The sequence below is a fragment of the Myotis yumanensis genome, unplaced genomic scaffold, assembly GCF_028538775.1.
Source record: "Myotis yumanensis isolate MYYU_CA2020_CCGP unplaced genomic scaffold, mMyoYum1.0.hap1 SCAF_4, whole genome shotgun sequence".
NCBI lineage: Eukaryota > Metazoa > Chordata > Mammalia > Chiroptera > Vespertilionidae > Myotis > Myotis yumanensis.
Genome location: NW_027223755.1, coordinates 72,694,399 through 72,719,110, shown reverse-complemented (window position 1 = coordinate 72,719,110; position 24,712 = coordinate 72,694,399). Strand labels below are relative to the sequence as shown.

At 40.6% G+C, this 24,712-nt stretch overlaps 1 protein-coding gene across 5 annotated transcripts in view; it reads right to left on the bottom strand.

Annotated features, from left to right (window-relative positions):
* Positions 1 to 24,712, bottom strand: part of SNCAIP (synuclein alpha interacting protein) — a 139,202-nt gene that overhangs the window by 38,614 nt on the left and 75,876 nt on the right. For all 5 annotated transcript variants that reach the window (XM_070412531.1, XM_070412527.1, XM_070412532.1 and 2 more), the window contains exon 3: positions 13,864 to 13,936. In XM_070412531.1, the coding sequence (XP_070268632.1) occupies positions 13,864 to 13,936 (73 nt within the window). The remainder of the gene's footprint in view (positions 1 to 13,863; positions 13,937 to 24,712) is intronic.

Genomic DNA, 24,712 nt, shown 5'->3' with positions numbered 1-24,712 from the left:
AGTAATTAATCTCTCAATTCCTTACATAAGTAGGTTCCTAATGACTTTTGGTTGAATGGATTCATTTTTTAACATCTTACCAAAGTAAACATGTCCAATACACCTTAAATCTGTTGGCTGATTAGGTCACAAATTTTCTAAAATGGTCAGTAGGTAAGTGGAAGTGTATGTGAGGCTGACTTATAGGCCATAATGATCTCTTCCAATCTAGCCGGCATTTAGAATGTCTCTGATCACCAGCAAGATATTCCCAATTGCCTGCTGACCATCCATTTATTCAACGAGCATTTACTGTGAGTCTAGGAATGGCTAGCATTTGTCACAGGCAGCATGTTCTGGTTTAGGGGTCTTATCCCTCTCCAGTCGTGCCTGCTTTCACAGTCTCACAAACAATCCATCTCCAAGGCATGGCTCACCCTTCTTCTCTCTATATATTTGTAATAATATGTTTCTATTGATCTCAGAGAGAGGAGGGGGGAGAGGGAAGGAGAGAGAGATAGAAACATCAGTGACAAGAGAGAGAATCATCCATCAGCTGCCTCCTGCATGCCCCACCTACAAGGGCTCCAGCCCACAACCGGGGCATATGCCCTGACCAGGAATCGAACTTCAACCTCCTGGCTCACCCTTCTCTTCCCTTGATCACTGCCCCTCGTCCCTCAGGAACCAATACCTGCTGTGGCCTGATCCTAAATCCTTCTCAAATCCTCTTTCTTCATCCTATTACACTGGGGCCACACCGGGACCCTCGCCCAGCCTCTGCAAAGTTCTAGCTCCTTTTTGGGTCTTCCTTTCCAGTCCTAAGTCAACCCCCTTCAGCCAAGTCTGATTTTGTTACTTCTTAGCTCACAAACCTCAGGTCGCCCTGGACTGTCTAAAACAGGATTTCCTCCTTATGTGGTATGCATGTCCATGCCATATCCCCTGAGAGACTGAGGAAGCTATACCCCTTTCAACTCTCTTTCTTCCTCCTAATTAATTTAAGGGGTCGACAATGAATTTTACTCCTCTCCAAAATGTATAATCTCCCTTTGGGATAATGAGACAACAGGCCATAGGTTCAGAACTTTTCATACGTAAAGGGTTAGCAGACATATTTTATTTCCATCACATTCATTTTAAAATTATTCCAAGTCACATTGGTTTTCTATTTACAACACTGACAAAGTTTCTTTTAAAAATTAGTGATTAAAAGTAAGTTACTTTAGAAAAATATGTTAAATAAACAATAGTACAAGTAATATGCAAGTAAAGCAAAAATAACAGAGGGAGATGCAGGCTATATCACATGTTGTGGAAATAATAGTTGAATTACTGGGGTTTGGGAAACCCAGGTTTTCAGGATAGTACCTAAATTCTTTAGCATGGTATGTAGCAGTTCTTTTACTTATTTTCTAATTTATCTTCTCATCTCAGCATCCATCATTCCCACATCACTAACTTTCCCAAGGAATTGTGGCTCCTTGCTTTTCAGTGCCCTGATTATATTTGGCCATACACAGAGTTGGGCATTTCTGAAGTCCTGTTGCAACTATTCACTCATGTATGTGTCTCACCTTCTCTCTTGAGACTTCCTCAAGGGCAAGATAGCTTGTAAATCTCCTTGTGTTTATAACCAGCCCTCTCTCTAGCACAAAATCTCACAGATATTGGGAATCAGTGGCTAAATGGTTTGATGAATAAATGAATAAAGGGAAGAGAGAAGGAGGAAATGGAAGAAAGAAAGGAGGAGGCAAGGCAGGGAGGGAGGAAGGAGAAAGGAATATGCCAGACTAAAGATGCAAAGTGTAGTAAATAAATAGGAGTCTGCTCACGATGAGGCACTCCTGCCACATTCTGGACATACTATCTGTGTTGACTTTCAAAGAGAGTGTTAGTAAGCTATTGAAGATGTTCAGACAGTTAGAAGATGCACTGCATATGGAAACATTTCCATATATTTCCTACAAGTTCTAAGTCTCGATTTCTTCATCTGTAAAATAAAGGGGCTAGACTACATGATTGCTAAGACCTGAGCCACCTCTAAATTTCTGTGACTGTATGGAATGTCTACAAATAACAGGGCTCTTTACTCTGAGTGATTCACTATGAAACACTATAATTCCATGTCTTTCAACAGATCCTTACAAATTTATAATTATGAGGCTAACCTGATTGCTGACACAGAACAATTCTTTGGCTCTTGGGACTGATAAATTAGTATTTTCTTAGGAAGATAATGTACAGTTTGCTATTGCAACGGTGGATCCAATTTTCAAGACTGAACGTCAATGCTGGCTCCCCAAAGCCCTGTTTACTTTACTTCTAAATATGGAATTGTACGTTCAGATTAGGAAATCTGAACTTTGGATATCAAGAAGAGAAAGAAAGGGGGTATGCCTTTAGGATAAAATGGTGTTTCCCTACTGTTTATTGTTTAAGATTTCATAAATTCTATATTCCACGAAACAAAATGGTCAATTTTAACTGCAATTGCCTTAAATGTACATAACAGGACACTTCACATCTATAACTACTGCCATCCCAGGCACTTTCAAGAGCATACTTTTTAAGTTCTCCAGCATTTCACTTCTTCCATTTATACACCCAAGGGAGGGACGTTCTGAAAGATGAGGGGTGCCAATGCTAATGTCATGAGTTTCCTTAACCCAACAAAAACAGGAATCTCCAGTGATCCCACTTATTGCAAACACCTCAGGCTCTAGAAGTGGTGACGGGTGACTTATACCATCTCATGACAATAGGAGGAGGGGTATGGAGTCTGAGTGAGAACTGTTCGTTGAATGCTCTTCTGTATCGTCCTAGATATAACCTGATCCAAGAAAGGGTTGCCTTAGCTTAGGAGAATTGTGTTCAGGCCATGATGTTGGGCATGATGAATGTGTGTCTGGAACATTCCCAGGGTGTTGCTTGCTTATCCCTTTCCCTGATGCCACAGACCATTACTGAGAGTACTGTGAGGCTGCAGGGGAAGTACAGAGGACTGTAATACTGTGTTTACAAAAATACCAATCAATGGTTTATTCATAATAAGAGATTAAAATACTATTGGAAAAGATTCATGATTTGGTTCTAAATTTCCTGACTTTTAGTGGCTACTGATACCAAGCAGCTGCTGCAAGTATCGGATTTACATATCACTTCTCCCAGTTCTGCCCAGAATTGTCGAGACCTGCTCACTTAACTTTGCACCCCACCTGCACCCATTTCTTTGGTCTGTGAATATTCATAGGCATACTCAAGCTCCTACTACCCTGGGTAGAAATAATACTTCTTCACCAAAACAGCATGTTCTATCATGAAATCAGACTCAATATTTAGACAACTTTAAACCTTTGGACTTCAAAAGTACAGTTCACATAGAATAACAAAGATGGTTTCAGAGTTATTCTGTCATCTAAAAAATATGCTGACCTTAAGTGGATTAAGTAATATTCATTCCAGGTTTGTTTCCCCTTCTTTCCTTCCTTCCTTCCTTCCTTCCTTCCTTCCTTCCTTCCTTCCTTCCTCCCTCCCTCCCTCCCTTCCTCCTCTCCCTTCCCCTCCCCTCTTCTCCCTTTTACTCTCCCCTCCTCTCCCTTCCCTTCCCCTCTCCTCCCTCCCTCTCTCCATTCCCTCTTTGTGCTGAATTGAAGAGAGATACACATCAAGAGACATCAAACAAAGAAGTGCAGAAATGGGAGAACTTGCTCAGTGTGTTTTCTGCAAAGTGTTAGCAAGCTCAGTTGGTTTGTGGAAAGTGCAGAAACACACTTACCAGTTCTAACTGAAGGTGGCGATGTTTTACAGTGTTGATCTAAAGTTCAAGACAAAGAACAGCAAGTTACAGCTCCTTTGTCAGAGAGCAAGAGGCAGATGGAGAGGAGTGTGTGTGGGGGGGTGGGGAGGGGAGGAAATGGAGGGGCAGAGGGAGTATGGAGAATCCCTCCCTCTCCCTTCTACTCCCCATCCCCAACTGATGGCTGGTTCTTTTACTTCTAAATATAGAGTTATATATCCACATTAGAAATATAGTTGTAGAAATCAAGATCTTCATGGTTCTCCTACTGTGTTTATTTTTTGCGGGGGTGGGGGGAGGGCTAAAAGTTAAATGAATTACATGAGAAACAAAGAGGTCAGTCTGTGACGCTGGTCCCATTTTGAGATGGATGCACGTTAAGGGGGAGGAGAAATGGGAGGAAGAACCAGCACTGGCCTGCAGCCTTCTCTTCCTCTTGGCAGGCGCACCCGAGCTCCTGCCTGGGCCAGAGTTCTCAGTTACAAGGCTTCAGAGAGAGCAGGGCAGGTGCAGCTGAGAGAAGCCAAGAGCAGACAGAGGCTAGTCCCAGGATACATGCGCGGTGGAGCCACTCTGCCCCCGCCTCCTGGTGCAGTTCAGTGTGTACTTCTCAGGCACCAGCATAACCAGTGGAAAGAGACGATGTGTAGTTTAATACTCCCTCAAAATGGCATTTCTTAATTGGAATTCTAAAATGTCCTCCATTTAACACTTTAGAATTGCTAATACAATATATTTCTATAAAGCCATCTAAGTTTTTACAAGAACTCTGGAGAATGGATGAGTAGTTCTCATGTATTCTTATTTGACAATTAATGAGGACTCAGGGAATTTTAAGTGTTATGTGGAAAATTACAGAGCACGCTTACTTCTCAACCAGGACTGAGGTTCCCTGACTCCAACTTCTCTCCATAACACTGCAGCTTCATTAAGGACCGCCTTAATGAAAATTATTTCCTAAATGTTCAATTTACATTTTTTCTGGGTCAGACGTAGGCAAGTAGATTCCAGAATCCCGTGGCAAAACCCGGTAGTACTCATTTCATATTCATTTTAACCTAAACCCCAAACTGTGCTCTCTGCCTAGATTTTGGCAACCACTGACTATGAAGTTTCTGTGTGGGAGCAAAATTAGAAAAAATGGTTTTTAAAAACGATTTTTCTTAGAAACAAATGAGTAGAAGGATTTCCCTGCTTTTTATCTTTAGGGTATCAGCCTAAATTTAGAGTCCTCTTATCACTGAGAATCTGTTCTCTCAGCTGCTAATTCCTTCAATTGGGTAGAGGTGGCAATCTCTATCTAATGTAAGCTAGAGATACAAAAATGTTATAAAGCTTGTTCAGAGGTGTTTAAGTAATTGGCAGAATGCTAAAATACTCTTAAGAGTTTATTCATTCAACAAACATTTATTGAATGCTTTCCCTGGACATGGCTTTAGGGATGCAGAGATGAATGAGACAGACAAAGTCCCTGCCTAAAGGCAGAACCAACCAGCAAAGCATGTATTCAGAGGGATAAGGAATGAGAAAATGCAAAGTGCTCTAAGAGAGACAAGCAGTGTACTGGATTAGAGAATGGCTAAGATGTGTCATTATGGAGGTGACATTTAAGCTAAAACCAAGGGACTGAGAAGCTGATCATGTGAGGATCTGGGGGAAAATACAAGAGGAAAGATAATTCTGCAAAGATCTGGGTGAAAGGAAGCACATTTCAAATGGCTAAAGCAAGAGAGAATCTGGCTGTTTTTCTCAAAGTTCTTATAGCTGGAGCAGGGTGAGCCAGGCTGAATGCAGACAAGGAGGTTGTCAGGGGCCAGCTCATTTGGGTGTCTTATTGACCACAACAAAGAGTTTGGTTTATATTTTAACTGAAATGCGGTATCCCTGGGGGGATTTCACAGAGAAGCAAAATGATCTGCTTTACATGATAAAATATGCCCTTCTATCTACTCTGTGGGAAATAGGGGTGCAAGGACTGGTGGTGAACAAAGAAGTGAGACTCGTTCATGACTGTTAACTCAGATGAAACAGAAAGGGGGCCTGGATGAACTGGTGGCTGTTGAGATGAAGAGAACTGGACAGAGGGGGAGTCACTTTGAGCAAAGACAACTCAGGACCTGGTACATAGATGGAAGGTGATTTGGAGGGAGAGTTCTGGCTACAGCCACTGAGTTGATATTTCAGTAAACTGAGTACCTTTACCGAGGGGGAAGAAGAGGTGGAACATGTAGAGAAAGGAGATGCAAGACTTTCTCTTCAGAATTCCATACGGCATGTCATGTAGACACTGAGTGGCCATTAAATAGGAGACTTATCGAGGGCTGAGGCCAGTAGCAGCAACATGTAGGTGATATATGAAGTTGTGAGAATAGGTGAAATATCAACCCAAAGAGACTTGGAAATTGAGGGGAGACAGAGTCCTATTGAATACTTGAGTCCCACTTAGATATTTGAAGGTCAAGTAGAGAAGGAGAAGGAGCTGCAAAGGAGGCTAAGAAAATGTTAAGAATATTGGGAGAAAAATGAGGAGAGAGGTAGTATCCCAAAACTAAGAGAGGAGAATGTTTCCATAAAGGCATAACCAAGTCTCAAATAATATGAAGAGGCCAAGAAAGATGAGAATATCAGTGTTAACGGGTTTGACAACCTGGAAGTTATGACCATTGCTAGGGAGGTGCAAGTCATTCTGTAGATCAAGCATGTCAAACTCGTGGCCTGCGGGCCGCATCACAATGAATATTTTTGCAGCCCAGCCAATATAATGGTATATAAGAAATGTTTTAATAAAAATTTTGTAACTTAATTTTTACAATATCCTGTTATACATAATTATTAATAATGAACTACGACATTCACTGACTGATTACTATAATTGTGTTGCATTCATTTCCCTTACATGCCTTACACGCAGGCACACCATTTCTCTCCACTAATACTAGCAGCGAATATTTTAGCAGCCGACTGCCACGTCATTAGTCTTGGACTGACTTGTTTGGTGTGCACAACAGGAAATATTTCACTTTTGGAAAACAAGAAAAATAGGTTTATTTGCATTACGCTTATTAATCTGTGCAGTTATTCAGTGTCTGGTAAGTTAACGTTCAAGAAAAAATATTAATTTTATTAAAATGTTCTATTATTTTATGTTAATGATTACTCATTTATTTCAGCCCTTTGTAGTCAGCATGTCTCTATCGAAATAAACCCACGTTTCTCTGAAAATTGAAGCTTTTGTTTTTTTTGCGGCCCACATAAATTTAAACCTTGTTTATTTGGCCTGTGTTAGCCTTTGAGTTTGATATGCTTGCTATAGATACTTAGGGTGAGTGGGAGGTGGAAGACTAGAGATGGAGGCTCCCTTATTTTTTTAAAGCAGGTTGGCTGTAAATCAGGGGGTGGGAGGAGGGGAAGCAGCAAAGAATCAGGTGGAAGCCACTAAAAGGAGTACTGTTTGCTTGGTGTTTTAAGACTGGAGATAATCAGAGAGTGTTGTTTATATGATGGTAATGACCCATACAGAGAAATACATTGATGGTGTAGCTAAAAGGGGAGATAACTGAAGGATCAAGGTGTAAAGCCAAATGAAGAGAAGGTATGTCCCTTTCCTCAATTCTAATACAAAACGCAAAGAAGCAAGGCTTCCTTTCACCTCTTCATGCAGTCATTCATCCAGCCGTACCTCAATATATATGTGTTTAGCACCAGTGCCCAGCACTGGAGATACTATAATGAACAAAATTACCCCAAAGAGATTTTACTTTGTCTATGAGAGAAAACTGATCTTAAACCAACATCACATTATTAATAACTTTTCAAACAGATAAAGTATAATAATTTTGTTCAAGAAAAATAAAAAGAATTGCTTTATTTGACTAACATTCCCATGGAGATGTTTTACTGTATGTAAATTTTTACTGGGGTTAAATAAACTGAGAGTTATGTCATAAATGTTAGATTCTTTACTGCATTAGGTTGGAGTGTTCTTTTTCTTGATTGAGATGTTAGAAACTGTGTTTCCTTATTCTTTGGAGTCTATTTTATATTACATCATGTGAAATGGACCAATCAGCAGGATTTCCAATTTAAACTGTCATGCCAACCTTCCATTTCATGCTTTCAGTATTGAAGCTTAATAAAATTGAAAACAGGAGGTTTATATGATTAGAATCATCAGCTACGTCACAGCAGCATTGAAAGGATAAATTTCATGGCAACTTACTATCTTTGGTGCTGGCTGAAAGCCTTCGACATTTTAGAACACTCTATGTTTTCTAAAGTCCAGAATTTGTCACAAAATGTACATGCACAGGGACTAAAAATACAGCAAATTTGCAATGCTGTTAAACACACATCCAAAATGACTTTTACTGGATACCAAGTTTAAAAAGCATTGTGCCCCTTACTCATTGTCATCCAAGTGAAGTATAGTGGAGGTATGTTCTTTCAGAATCTTTTCTCAAACACATCCCAAAGCCATTTATTACTGTTCCATAACCGGATTCTGAAACCTTAGCTCATCTAAGTACTCAGATGCGAAGCTAAATTAATATTTATCTTCCTTCTTTCATAAGAAAATGACACAATAAGCTCAGCAGACACACATTTTGAAGAATCACAGACAGTTAATGAATTGAAAAACATGTGCATTTGAATGTCTAATTTCTTTCAAAGTCAATGTAATTGAATATGTTTGATTTGAATACCGTATGTCAACATGAGTCTTTTTAGTCCTCATTTGGCAAAAACGTACAACAGAGTTAACACCCACTGTTTCGTGTTGTCCTCTCCTCCTTCGTGAGTAGCAGGGATTAAGCAGAGAATACATGCGAATATTTCACAAAATACTTTCTTTTAGAGGTGCAAATTTTTTCACATGCAACTTCCACACTGCTAACTCTTGTCCCATAACACTAGCCATACAAGGTTCCTTGGGCTAAAATTACTCTTCAGTTGCCTCAACTTCACAGTGGCTCAGCAGACATGGTTTCAAATGCACTTGCTAGGCTCTAGAACTATGGCCAAATTAGCTACCCTCTGTGAGCCTCAGTTTCCTTACCAATAAAATGGGCATAATAATGGTCCTCCCTCAGAGAACTGTTTTGAGGACAAATAAGCTATTTACTGAGGACCTGGCAACATGCCTGGAACCTTACAGCCCTAAGAAACAACTGGCAACTGGCAATAGCACCTGAGCAGCTCCAAGAAGAGGCAGAATTTGTTCTTACGCTTCTAACTCCTCTTTCTTTACCTCCATTCCACCATCTTGTGGTATCTCCACTACCTTCACACTTCTTTTCAAAACTTCATTTCTCAAACAGTTTGAAACCCAGTCCTAGTGCCGTGTAGTTGATGAAGAACAATTTAAAATATTAATGCCAAGGGAGAATATAGATTTCTATAGGAATCAAAGCCTTTGGCCAGAGGAGGGGCACTTCCAGGGCAGACCGGTTGGGCATCGGTGAGCTAGTTCAAGTTACAGAGACACTGTAACACACTGACAACACTCTGGCATCTGCCTTTCTCAAATCCCACCGTGGACCTGACTCAGGGACCAGGGATGAAGTGGAGTGAGTCCTGGGGTACATGTCTCACAGAGTGGCTTCCAAGGGCCACCAACTGGGCTCAGCTGACACACCTGCTCCTCTCAGAACACTTGAAAAACAGACAGAAAAGACTGGCATGCGTCTTGTCTTTGCAGCCCACTTGGGAAGGCTAAAGGTGATGGTAAGTCCAGGGGGCTGATCTGTGGGGCTGACTGGTTCTGATCAGACCATGCATGGAGATACCACGGGTTCAGTTCTGGTGCCGCACTTTTAGGAAGGATGCTGATAAACCACAGTCATCCATGAGAGTGCAAGAAGAATGAACAGGATACACTGAAAACCATGGAGGGAAATTTTAACCTGAAGAAGACAAGACTGAGAATGACTGCCATCTCCACTTAGTGGCACCTTTGCCCAGGAGGAGTGTCCTTATCTATTATTCCAAAGCAAGAACCGGGATTAAGGGATGAATATTCGAGAGAGACTGATTTTGGCTGAACTAAAATATTAACCTTCGGTCGCCATATATTTGACTCTCTTTACCTTTGGGTGGTAAACACAATGAACCATACAGATGATGTATTATACAACTGTACACTTGAAACCTGTATAATTTTATCAACCAATGTTATTCCAATAAATTATTAGCTATAATTTTTAAAAAAGGAACCTTTATGGGTGGGCAGCCTCATGAGGCTGTGAGGTCCGTGTCACCAAGGTGATGAAGTACAGGCTGGATGCCCCCCCGGGAGGGACAGTAAGGATCACCTTCAAAGATCTGATGGACTTAGGACTATATGAATTTTTTTTCCTTTTACAAAACTTATTTGTAAATAATTAAAATTTTCACTGTAAGTACATTTATAGAAGAGTTGAAAAAATAATAGTACAAAGAACACAGTATACCTTTTATCTACATTCATCAATTGTCAACATTTTACCCATTTGCTTTATTATTGGCAATCTCACTCGCACTCTCTCTCTCAGACTAGATGATTTTTAGGGTCTCTTCTTCCCTTGAGAGTTATGATTCTATGTGCTGAGGCCTCTTTCCAGGTAATAGGGTTTTAGAGAAATTGTACCCCTGCTAGTGGCGCTCTTCCCAGTACCTGGCATAAATCTGAACTCCGCATGTGTGATGGACGGGGCCCTGTAGAGCCCGACCCTGACCTTGTCCTCACTCTGAGGACCACACTGCAGCCACATAGGTTTTCTTTCTCTCCCTCGCACATGGGAAGCTCTTTGCTGGCTCAGGGACTCTGCACTCGCTCATTCTTCTGCCTTCAGTGTTCTTCACTGGTTTCGATGTGGCTGGGCCCTTCTAACACTGCCTGACCCCACAATTACTCTATCACATGGTTTAAGTCACCTCCTATCACTCTCTGAAATGATCTGGCTTAGTTCCTCATTTGCTTGCCTTTTGTCTGTCACCCCTTGGAACAAGCATGTCAAACTCGCAGCCCACAGGCCGCAGGCCTTGTTTATTTGGCCCGTGTTAGCCTTTGAGTTTGACATGCTTGCCTTAGAATGTAAGCTCCTGCTAGAGTGTGAGGTCTTGTGTACATCTTGTTGTTATTGTGTACTCAGTGCCCAGGATAGAGAACACTCAACCACTATTTGCTGAAGAATAAATAAAAGAACAAATGGATCCAAGACCATCTGGTCAGAACCTGTTAATACAGGGCTGGACGTTAACATTTGACAACCTACACAAAGAAGAAAGTGCTTAACAAACTTTAGAAAGGAAAAGAGAGATGTCTTTATCAGGTGGAGTGAATTCTAAGTGCCAGGAGGTTTAGGGAAAAGTTTCCGCAGAGGGTGCCCCAGCCAGAAGAAAGGTGTGAACTCTTCTCAGAAGCCAATGTGCTTTCTGTTGCCATCTGTTGGGAAAACCACCATAAAGAAGGAAATTTGCAAGCACCCCGGAGCAGTGTCTGACAGCAAGTCTGGAGGGCTGCGGGAGGTGGCTATGCCCATGGAACTCATGGAGAATGCCTCACTTCTTTCTGACATGGGCTGTGAAAACTTTGCTATGTTGAGATTTCTTTCAAACGAGCCCAGACCATTCTACACAATGCTATGGAGAGGCGGAAATTTTCACCTGTTTCTTTTTCTAGGCCCATTCTCTATTAGAAAGTGGTTCGCCACCGCAAAATGGCTATCAATTGGACTGTACATGTGATTACACCGAGAGTTTTTCCCCTCATCTATCCATTTCCTATCGGATCTGATTATTTCTGATTACCTTAAGCACTGGGTCTTTGCCCTGGGTGAAGTTTTAAAGCTACTGAACTTGAACCTAGCCTCCTTCTCAACCAGAGATGAAATGTCTAACATCACCTATTGTGGAAGTGGCTAGAAGTCACATGACCTAGAGAAAATGGAATTAACAAGTACCAGGAAAAATTATTTTTAAAAGTTTCAGTTAAGTTACTTAACTTGGTAAGCAAGAGCAGCGATTTAACAGAGAAAAGAAATTCACCACTTAATTGATGAACGGGGAATGCTGATATTTAAAGTTTTAAAAGGATAATATCCTAAAATTAAATGAATTGCATTAAGTCCCAGTATTTGAGAGGTACTATACAGACTCTAGAGGCAGAGTCTGTATTCTGGGGTTTGTAACTCCAATGCTGTATGACTCTAGGCAAGATATTTAACTTCTCTGTTCTGTGTCTCAGTTTGGCCATCTGTATAATACAAACAACTTAGTGCTTAGCTCACAGGGATTTTATGCGTAATTGAGCTAATGTTAGTCAAGTGCTTACAACCATACCTAAGCACACACATGAAGCAACACTGAAGTGTTTGCTATTTTTTTCTCCCTTACTCCCCAACCACAATTAATGAAAAAAGAAAATATTGTATCTACAAAATACCTTCAGATATATTACATAATTTTGATCCCAATAATAGTCTGGTAACATTGGCAGAACAAGTCTCTTTTTTATTTTATAGATCAATTAGTCATAGGCTCAGGGTCAGATAGCTGATAAAAGGCTGAATGCTAACTTGAACCAGGTCTTTTGACTCAGAGGCTGGCGGCCTGTCCACTATGGTCAAAGAAGTTCAACTCAGAACCCAGCGATGCCTTTTTAAAAAGAAATCCTCACTGGAGGATATGTTTTCCATTGATCTATAGAGAGTGGAAGGGAGTGGGGGTTTGGGAAGGAGACAGACAGAGAGAGAGAGAAAAAAATATTGCTATGAGAGAGACACATCGACTGGTTGCCTCCAGCACCTGCCCAGACTAGGACTGGGAATTGAACCTGCAACCGTGAGATGTGCTCTTGACCGGACTGTGAGACCATGCTCTAACCACTTAGCAACACAGTCCAGGACCCCAGTGATGCCTTTTAAGGAGACACACCCAGATAAGCCTTGTGGCCAAAGCCTCTGTTAAACTGGATAGAAACTTGAGTATGTCTGAAATAAAAAAATATTTTTTAAAAGTTGAAGGTAAATGAAAAATTTTATTTGAACTTTAAAACCATCTTCTATGATGTTTCTGACTCAAAGATTGAAGCATTACTTTCACACACACACACTCTCACACAAACACAGAGATAAACAAACCTAGAAAGACTAATTATATTCCGTCTCATCTAAGCAAAATGTCAAAAGAAAACAAACAGGCCAGGAGAAAAGAAAATTAGCTTTGTATAAGTTCTTTCGGTGAGAAAGTCTTGGAAATCTAGTAGCTGCATAGGTAAGGACCATCTATTTATTTTTAAGTGTAATACACATAATTCAAGGATTATCTTAAGCCTTCCATCACCCATGGTTCTCAGGACTCTAGTTACTATCCGAGGAAGTCGGCTTTGGCAAGGTTAATGGTGATGTCTTAGAGTAATTACTTGGAAAAATAATAAACATCATTTCCTAATTTGATGCTATGGTATCATTCCCATCGATATCCTTTCTTATTTTCATTTTTGCCCATCACAGAGAGAAAAGGAGGAAGTTTAATTTGATTTACAGAGGGGAAAACAAACCTGAACGTACTCTTTGGTCGGGGGTGGTGGGCTATGCAAGGAGAAAAGGTCAAGCAGCTGGTTTTCATCTATCTGCCATAATTCTCTGTTTAGTTTGCACTATTAAACTCCAAAGCTTTGCTTTAATCTTAACTGTTACAGTATGCCTTATTGCAGATTCTATCATGTCGCATCCCTGATAGGGTTTCAGACTTTGGCCAAGCACCATCCCCCAGGCTGCCTTGCCATATGGGTAGCAAATGCATCCAACATTTTTTCATTGGCGCCTGCATCATTATGTTTTGTCACCAATGGTTGTTGGGTTTTCAGTAAATTGCTGCGAACACTGTGGTTTGGGCTGTCGAGACGATCGCCTACACTTATTTGTATATAGCTGTGTCCTCATCAGGGCCTCCCTGTCCTGTCAGCGTTTGGAGGAGGACCTAGCATCTAGGGTGGAGAAGCCATAAAAAAATGAAAACAGAAAGCCAGAGCAAACAATGGGCAGGGAGCAGCTCCCACACTCTGAGAGCCAGGATAAGGAGGAGAGGTGAGAGGTGAAACCTACCTGATCTGTCTTCGTTCTGTGAATCACATCTTCGGCACAGTTCTGGGATGGTCTTGAGGGATGTGACCGAGTACTAAATGGGAAGCCAGAGGAGAAAGTGGGTAAAATAACAATTTAAAATGAGAGCATGACATTCATTCAAACTGGCCAGAAAAAAACACAAGAAATCATACCTGAGTACATCCAGAATGTTTAGCTAATTTTACCCTAAATGGGCTGCTTGGTGATCTGGGAGATCCCAAGCTCTACCTACAAGCATCTAAGCAGATGCAGATTAAAAAGAGGGCTGGACGTTCTATCTCCTATCACTTATGCTACTTGGAAGGTGGAAGGATGCTCTGACCTTGAGGGTTTCCAGAAGGTGACCACTGTACTTGCATTCTGAAGCCTAAGAGCGAATCTATGTGTGAAAAGCCTGGGGGAGAAGCATCCAGCTTCCTGCCGCACCCAGGGCCGCCAGGAGCCACAGCTGTCTCTAAACTGATTGAACTACACAAACATCCCTAATGTTGCCACTCGCCTAGGATTTTACTAATCACCCAGGGATATACCCGGGTAATGTTATAAAAAGCTAGGGGAGCATGGTTCTGTGTTTGAAAGCTCATCTGTTTCACATATAGATTAGACTAAACTGAAAGAAACCACCTTCCAGGTTCACGCCCAGCACCAACTCAGGGGCTGGCTTTGAGGATAACAAATTATGACAGAAGGGGGCATAAAATCAGAAGAGCTCAAACAAATGTAAAATCAATAGCTATGATTTATGGGAACTACGCTTGGTGCCAATCAATCTTTCTTTAGAGAAGGGCGCTTTAAAACAAAATTAAAGGATGAACCCTTTCTTTAATCAAGGGGCTGTTTTCAATCATATCTTAATTCATAAAATACAGCTCCCTAGAAATATTTTGCCCTGTACCTTTAGTAAACGAGTTCTTATGTAAATGAGAATGTATTATGAATTATTTCACTGTTGCAAAATTTAGGAGGATTGAGAAAAAAACATTTAATCTAAAAGAAAAATGATCGTGGAAACTCATTAGGGTTATTGTAGCATTACAAGTGGGGAATGTGTAATTAGGGCACATTTGTCAATAAGAAGGTACTTTAGTTAGCCTGATGCTGATAGATGAAGCATAGTGTCTACATGGAGACACCCCCCTCTCCCAGGGCTTTCCACAGGGTATCAGGACAGCAAGGCAAAGGGAGGGGCAGTTGTAGCTACTGTCAATTTCATATCACAAACAAATTAAATGTCCAGTACTTCCAAGTGAAAAATAAAACCTCAAATGACTAATTAGAGAAATTACTCTTACCTGTCTGATGCAATAACATCCTGTTTGTTTTGGCCATTCCTCAGAGGACTACGGGTGCTTTAGCAAATCCACTCACACTCAGAGAGAGGGAGGGCTGCTTCTTAAATCAAAAATGAACTTCAAGGATTTTTTCCCTCCTACATTATGTTCTTTGGAGGTTGAGGATACACAGGTACAGAAGGCACTTTTTTTGGGGGGGGGGGGGAGGGGGGAGTTACTAATAAGGTACCTTATGTTTCTAGCGAAGTACAAGGTCTCCAAGGAATCTGGTAGCTTCCTGAGACCAGCTGGTACAGGTTAAATAATTACACAGTCTATAATTCAATTAAAATTGGGCCTCTTGTTTTGGCTGCCATGTGCCCATGAAAGCATCCTTTGGCAAAGTTTCTCTCTCTCTCTCTCTCTCTCTCTCTCGCTCGCTTTTCTTCCAAAGCACAATTTTAGAAAGAGGAAATTTAAGACTGATTGTGTTTAACTGTAGTTTAATGATAAATTCAATAAGGTTGCTCACTGGGCTTAAAGAGCTATATTTGAATAAGCCGGTGTGCTGCTATCTGTATTTCCAGCCATATGCATCCTAACTGCTACTCCCACTCCAAAGTCAAGCATGTCAGAATCTCAGATTTATGAGCTGTACTTCAATTCTTCCCAAAGGTCTACAGTGTACAGTAACATTTAACTTGATGAGGGTTAAATTTGAACAGCATGGTTGCCTGGTTGGTGTGGGGACTGAGCGACAGGCAGAGACAAGCCTAGTTGATGCCCATCCACTACCTCAACCTACATCACCTATGGTGGCTTTGCCTCTCCACCACGGTCAGACAGGAAGTCACTCTGTGAAGGCATACATCTTAATTCTCTGGGAACAATGACCTTGAAGAAAAAATCATGTGCTGTTCCTGGTAATGGAAATAAAAAGTACAGCAATCAAAGAAAAGGATGATGTGTTGGCCAGAAAATCAAAGTTTTGGAAAATTGTAAGGGTATATAAATGTCAAATTTAGCAATGACTTCCAATTTACACTGTGGAAAAATCCAACATTTTTTATAAAGATACTTTAAGAAAAAAATGAATTTGTAGATTTGTTTCAGCTAAGTACTTAAGGGATGCTGCAAAGATGATTAAGTTTTGATGTGAAGAGATGAAAAAGAAACATGCAACTCACATAATCAACATTCAAAATCATTTCCCTATTTGCAAATATGAGAATAAGCACTTGACCCAGGAAGTCTACCCTTGCATGAACGCACTGTGTTACCATCTGGGAGCTGAAAGGGAGGGCATCCAAGGTCTTTATCCCAGCACACAGGGCAGATGGCCTTTTATATGAAGCTGTCAGATCGCCAACCACCTCATTCTCAGACAATGGCCAGCTCCCAGGGCAGCAACTGTTGTCATTTTGGCCCTATCAGAACCAAAGCCCAATATATCTTCCCTGTGTCCCTTGCCCCCAACACAAGCCTTTATATTCTGTTCCCTGGATTCCTATTATCCTTGGGTGATAAGACACTGAAAGAGAATTGCAGATAATTGAGAGGCATTCTATTTCCTACCTCTATGTTGCTCTCATGTATTCTTTTTCTAAAAAACTCCCAAAGGTTGTCTTGTAGAAACAGCCCTTTGGATCCACTCCTCCATCATGTCTTAAGAAAAGCTTCTACCAAAGGTTGACCAGCTGCCTCTGCTTCTTCTATGTCCCTGTGCATTCAAAGTTTAGTTCCCCTTCTGTTCCTTTACTCTGGGGTCCCCCTTGCCTGCCATGCCTCCCTCTGGCCAAGCAAATGGAACTTTTCTGCAAGGCCAGCTTGTGTCTGCCTTCTCTATGAAACCCCGGCTGATTGCTTCGTCCCTTCCTGACCTTCCACTTTTCTGCTGTTGGAAAATCTGTCTTGCCTTATGCTCTGTTGTTTCCTATGTGTTAGTGTTGGCTCCCACAAGTGCCTGGGGGAAAGGACAACATCTTTGACTTAATATATTGCATGCATGGCACACAGGGACGTATCAACTATTTGACTGCAATACCAAGATGTACACACATCTGATTAATCTCTGGGCTTGATTAGAAATATTCAAAGGAGTTCTTTCATATTTAAGTAAGTGGAAATTTCCTCCATGCTTCCCTACTTTCACTAGAATTCATCAACTTTCTAAAATGCAAACTTGACCAAGGTGCTTCTCTCATTCAAATCCTCCACTGGCTCTGCACAGCCTACAGGGCAGAAACCACCATGCCTGAATACGGCACATGAAACCCTCCACGGGTTCAGACTCATCTCTCATTGTTGTCTACTTATCTTTTGATGGTGGCAATACCAAATTTCTGTCTACTGTTTTACCTGTCTATACCTTTATGCATGCTAGTCCACCTACATCAAATGTCATTCCACCCATTTTTTTAGGCAAACTGTTTTTAATTCATTACACTTTACCTGGGTATCACCTCTATAACATCTTCTTTGACCCTCCCAGATGGAAGTAGTACCAGGTTTCAAACTATGGTTTTCTGATGGGTGGCATCACCCATCTAGGAACGTGTGAGAAATTCACATTCTTTGGCCCCATCTCAGAAACAATCTGTGCTTTTACAAGCCATCCAGGTGATTCAGGTATATGCTGAAGTTTAGGAACCACTGCTCTATATTATTTTCCTATCTTAGGCATAAGTCCATTATAGAACCCATCACATAATGTTTCATCATATGTTTACCTAACTGCTTTCTATGCTTCCTGAGCATGTGTACAATATTTTATTGACCAAAGACACTAGGCTATTGAACAGAATAAAATGAATTCCCCTACATAGCCGATGATTTTAGTGGCAATAATAATAGTAATGATGATTGTAGTTAATATTTACATAACACTAATCTTCTTAGAAAAATCCATAATTTCAAGTCTAGCAATGTAATCATGGTATATTTCAAAGGAAAAACACTTCGAATATCTTAATAGTGCTGGCTGATGCCTTAGCCTTTTGTATAAAGAACAATGGATTTGGAGTGAGAAGACTTAGATGCAAGTCCCAGTTCTGACATCGATTAACTCTGTGGTTCTAGACAAATAAGTCATTTCATATTTCTGGCGCTTAGTTTATCTATTAAACAGATAAGCATACAAGCAAATGTAAATGAAATCAATTTGCAAGCTGTAAAGTGATGTTAGATGTTTTTGTCTCTTTTCTTCAACCTGTTTTCCATGTGTGTCCCACAGCCCTTCCCTCTCATCTTCATTCCACTCATGTTTTTAAGCTCAGTAGATCAAGACGTGAGAATTAATGAGGCAGGAAGAGGGGGCCTGAGGTGGGACTGGAAAGGAAAGGAAGAAGAGTTCAGCTGATCCCTGCACGTTATTTGGCTTCCCTTTGGTCTTTCCTCATCCAAGATAATCCATAGCCAAGGGCTGACACTGAAATTTAGCTTTGCAAACAACATAGACAATCCTACACATCCCAGACTACACCAGTCAATTTTGTCTCTCTGCCATGCAAAATAGTTTGAGCATACATGGGATTCACAATAACAGCGTGTGATTTCTACATTGGACTACAGGGATCTCTGACCACCCTAGTTATTGTTCAGGCCTGAAAGGTTTTGGCCCTTATTCCTGAAAGCTAGAGCCAGTTGGGTGAACAAGCAGACATTACTCAAATGGTAATGAGCCACAGACAATGAAAGAACTAAAATCCCAAGCACCTTTTCAAGCTAGAGACTTTCAAACAACTAAGGTCCCATGAAGTTTCCAAAAGAAACAATTAAGCCAGTCATCCAAACAACTATCCTGAAGTTCATGACTTTTCACACAGCTTTCCAAACTTCAGGCAGATGTCTCAACAGGCACACAATACCAGTAAAATGACAAAATATGTGTACACAAAAAAGCTGGTAGTGAAAGCAAAGATAGACAGCTGAAATGAAATGTTCAGAAACATAATATTTTTCTAAAATTCTGACCTCTCCAATGGCTTGCCCATCCAATTCAAGGAGGGCATGATAACTTCACACCCTCCACAACAGATCCTGCTTCACTGCTCCTTCTCTGAGGATGTGGTACTAACAGTCCACCCCTTCATTGCTAGCTCTTCGCTTGTGCACAGGTCTCCTTCTCTTCAGCCACTCTCTCCACATTGATTCTCTGCTCTGACCTCATAAAAACAAACAGCACCCCCACCACCTCAAGGCATCTGCCTCTCTAGTTCACCATGGGCTTTCCTGCTCTTGTGTTCACAGCCATCTTTTTGAAAAAGAATTGACTTGCCTGGCCAGTGTGGCTTAGTGGTTGAGCATCGACCTATGAACGAGGAGATTATGGTTGTATTTCTGGTCAGGGCACATGTCCAGGTTGCGGGCTCAATCCTCAGTAGGAGGCAGCAGATCAATGATTCTCATCATTGATTTTCTATCTCTCTCTCCCTCTCCCTTCCTCTCTGAAAGCAATAAAAATATATTTAAAATAAAAAATAAAAAAAAGAATTGCCTTGGTTTTTGCCTCTACTTCCTTATCTCTGTATTTACTCTACTACCCTATGTCTTCTGTTCCTCACAGGCACTGCTCTTACTATGGCAACCAGTGAATCTTAACAAGACAATCCAGTGGGCACTTTTCAAACTTTTTATTTATAATGACCTGTTTCCCACTTCCTTCTTTAAATTCCTTAAATCCCTAACCCCTTCTTAGCTCCCTTAGTTGTCCTCCTATATCTCTGAAAACTGCTTGCCAGTCTATTTTATAGAAGACTCTCTCCCAGCATATGAGACACACTTAAGCACAGTTCCTTCCTTGGAAAGTTCTTCTCGTCCCACATTCCTTGTTTCACAGATGAGTACACTGGCTTCCACTATTTCAACCACCCCCTGTAACAAAGTACAGACACCAGTGATCTACTCTTTCATATATCCTTCCCAGTCTACCTTAAATACATTTCTTCCCACCATTCAGGATCCATTAAAGAAAATTATTACAAATAATCCTATTGCCAAATACATTTGATTTTTGCTCTTGTTTTTATCAAACTATTTTCCAAGTGTTTTTTCTTTAAAGTTAATGAAATAAATTCTCTTTTTTTAAAAATATATTTTATTGATTTTTTTACAGAGAGGAAGGGAGAGAGATAGATAGTTAGAAACATCGATGGGAGAGAAACATCTATCAGCTGCCTCCTGCACATCTCCCACTGGGGACGTGCCCGCAACCCAGGTACATGCCCTTGTCTGGAATCGAACCTGGGACCTTTCAGTCCGCAGGCCGACGCTCTATCCACTGAGCCAAACCGGTTTCGGCTGAAATAAATTCTTTTATGCTAAGACAATGCTTGTGGTTGTATTTGGGAAAACTCAGTAACTTTTTGATCATAGAGAGAGTATGCAAGGAACTACTCTATCGTAGTGCTAACATGTATCGTCAGGCAAAAAAGGAAGCTGCACATTGGTTAAGGTGATGAGATCACAGTATTGAATGGCCCCCTTCTTCTGTCAGAAGTGTTCATGAATGAGAAGAGACCTGGGTGAAGGGGATGGCTAGAGGTCACCAAGAGGCCCAGCAGAGGTCATTTTCAATGCACTGATTACATCATGGATTCTAGAGATAGACTGCACATACCATATCCTGACTTCAACACTTTCTGGCTCATTAATCTTAGTTAGTTAACCTCTGTATATCAGCTTTTTCATCTGTAAAATAGATAACGGTACCTACAACAGAATGTGGCAGTGAAGATCGTGTGCTAATAATATAAATCATGGAGGCTAGTATCTGATGCATAGTAAGTGTTCAATAAATATTCACTATTATTATTATTATTATTTAAATTGAAATATATCAAAAATGAGTATTTAAAATTGTAGTCAAAGTAATGCTAACTACTAAGGCAAAAATTACAAATTACGAAAGAAGTGTACCTTGCAGTAGGGCAGATGGCTGGACATAATACTTGTTCAACTTCAATGATGGTCTAATTTTAATTGTGAGCCAATAATCAATAGCCATCAAAATATAAATACTGTCTGTCAAGGATGGAGTTCAATATTGTAATTAAATGTGACCCACCATGAAGTTAACCCGACATTCATAGTCTGTTCCTGGTAATTACTATAAACTCTGTGAGAACACAGACAAGTCTGTGTCATTCACACCAAGCCTAGAACCATGCTTAGTACACTGCACATGTTTAATAAATAATTGTTGAGTAGATTGGTATAAAATCTAGTTATGCATAACAGGTAAATAGTTTGTGTAAATAACCTGCATCAATGTAATAAGTGCTATGACTGTCAGGCAAGATAAAAACTTCTAGGGCTATCTGCAGAGAAGAGCAAATATAAAAATCCAACAGTTTCCCATTCTTCTTGGAAAACACTCTATTCACAAAGTTGCTCTCTACCATCTTAGGAAGGGATGTCCAGTCCAAGATTTGGAGTTGGGGACCTGGGTTCTAGTCCTGGGCTCTGACACTAGCTATAGGACATGAACTTACAATTCATCTAGACTGGATTAGATTACCCTTAATTCCTTTCCTGGCAGGGGTTAAGAAAAACAGGTAAGACATATGACACATGTACTTAGAACAAGGCATGAGTTTTTTTACAATGGGGTCTGCAAAAGGAATGATAGGTAATTTAGACTTGAATACAGGACATTGCAAAAAGAACAGGTGAAGAGTTGATGAAACTAGATCATACTGAGAAGCATTAAGAAAAGTTTAATAGGAAGAACAGGGCTGACAGATGAGACAAGAAGGGAGTGAGGCAGCCAGATGCCATGTGAAAGTGTTCGTCACCTTTTAGGAAGCACAGAAGAAAGTATAAGAGGATCTTATTCAGGTAGCTTGCTTGCTAGAGAGGTGGCACAAGCCAGGTTCATTATACCTTTAATGTCTTTGTACTCTATCACACCTACAATCAGGCCACAGATGATAGGGTGGTGAAGGCCTGGGGAGGGAGTGGAGTGGGTTACAAGGGGCCAATAAGGGGGAAAGGGACATATGTAATACTTTCAACAATAAAGATTTTTTTTAAATGTAATAAAATCTGGGAAGTACCAATAGGTTGACTTGAGTAAAAGGTGGTGCACACAAAACAGAGGTGGGTAGATATTTTAGTGCAACTGATGCCCCATCTGTAGGATGGGAAAAAGTGAAAACTCATTGGAAGTGAGATTTTTTTTTGCCACAGAATTTATTTTTCTACCAGACAGCAGTCTAAGCACCTTAGGAAGATGAATCCACCGAATTCTGAGCTACTTACTACTCTAGGTTTCAAGGGCTCGGGTCAAAGGGGATAGTACAGGTGGAAGGACACTTATTTATCTTGATCTCATCTGATTTGCACAAAAAAATAGGTTATGCAATTACCAAAAAGTGTCAACTTTCATCAAAGATGCAGTCACACTGATACAGAAAAGCAACAAAAATTCCTGTGCATAGAAATAGAGTTTGTTCCTTAGTTGTATTTGTGTGTACATAAGCAGCATGTGTGTATTTACACGTATATGTATATGTAGGTATGTGTATACATATGTGTACCTGTGTATGCATATACATATGGGATATATAGCCTATCTAATAATAGACAAACATGGTAATTGACCATACCTTCGCTACGCCTCCCACTGGTTAATCAGTGAGACATGCAAATTAACCGCCAACAAAGATGGCGGTTAATTTGCATACGTAGGCGTGAAGTGGTAGAGCGAAGACTGAAGGTGGCTCTGGCCGGAGCAGCGAAGGCTTGAAGGCAGCTCTGGCTGGAGCAAAGGCCTGGGTCCTGGGTGCCGGAGGAAAACCAGTGCCGGCAGCCAGGGGGAAGGGAAGGCCTATTGCACGAATCTTTTCATGCAACAGGCCTCTAATATATATATAATTTTAAATTTTTTCCATAAAACCAGGGCAATAGGTAGATATGATTATTATCATTTTGCAGATGGAAAAGTTGAGGTACAGTAAAATGAAGAGATTTTCCTAAGTTCTCTTTAGTTTGTTTTACTTTATTTATTTGTAATATATATACCAACTACATTGGTGCCAAAAAGTTATTTGCATTTGCTTCAGTGCCTATTTGTGGATAGTAATGGGTGAGATGACTGGCCCATTATACTCAACTAAGTTACTCAGAGGGGGAGAGTCACATGGTCAAAGAGTTCTGTATATAAATCCTGACCTGCCACTTGCCCATTTGTAACCTTATGAAAGTCATACGACATCTCTAACCCTCATTTTCCTCATTTGCCAAAGAAGGGATTAAAATAGGGGCTGCTTTGTGGAGTGGATGTGAGGCTTAAACAAAATAACGGACTTAAAGAGTTCAGTGCTGTGTGTGGCACAGCCAATGAGTCAGGCTCTTCAATGGATCCATGGTGTTTGGCCTCTGCATTATTCAATCCTGTGCATACTATTTCTGAGGACAGCAACTGGCCTCTCTTAATAAAACACACCACGGCTACTAAGAACCTCACGGTAAAATTGTATTCCAGAGCATTTTTCATTTCCCAGACACAGGGCTCTGGCTTCCATAGGAATAAAGAAATCTGTAAACCCGTGTGCAGTGACAGCAAGGCCCTGCTCTGACCCTCTGTGTTTACGTGTGTCGTCATCTCTCCCTCGCACATCTGCAGCCAGTGCACAGTGTTCTGCCCTTTTCGATGGCAGGATTACAAGAATGTATAGTTTAAACCCTGCATTTTGCAAAGGATGAGCATTATTTTGGAGTCTGGGAAACTTCAAAATAATGTAAGTGCCTTCTGTGTTTTGTCTCATTAGGTAAAGGCAAAAAAAAAAGTTCTAGTTGTTTTTTTGGAACCATTATACAGCTTGTGTTTTAATTAAAACAAGAACCAGGCTCATAACTAGAGGGTAAAAATCACAAAATAGAAAGCTGATGGCTATGGCTGGGGAGGAAGAAGAGCGGTTTTAAACTTGGGCATCTTTTTGGTAAACATCTTTTTCAAAAGAGACTTAAGAACTGTGCGGATGGAGGTTTACAGAATCCTAACAATAAAGGCATGTTTGTGAGAGACTAGACTTCTCTTTATGCCAGCAAATTAGCAAGTTCAACACATCTTCAGTTTTCAATGTTAGCACCTGAATAGTCTCCACTTTGCCCCTCAAACAGTTATAACATTTATTGCTCCTAGTTTACCTAAATAGGCTGAACCAACTGTTCCAGTATTTAGGAGGTTATCTCTACATCTTTTCCCATGAAATCATTATGTAAGAACAATATGATTCCGGCACATTTAAGGTATTAAACTTGGATTAGATTGACTAGAATAGAATAATCTACCATGTTATAGAGGTTGCCAGTCAAATTTGAGCTTCTTTAGTTTCATGTGGCCAAGATTGCTTATCCTTAGTACTATCAACATTTTAAGCCAGATAATTCTTTGTTGTAGGAGGTTTTCCTGTGCATTTTAGGTTCTTTAGAAGCATCCTTAGTCTCTACCCACTAGATGCCAGTAGCAGCATATCCCTAGTATAAGCATCAAAAATGTCTCCAGGTTTTGCCTGAGGATGGGTAAAATTGTCCTTATGAGGACCACTGCAACA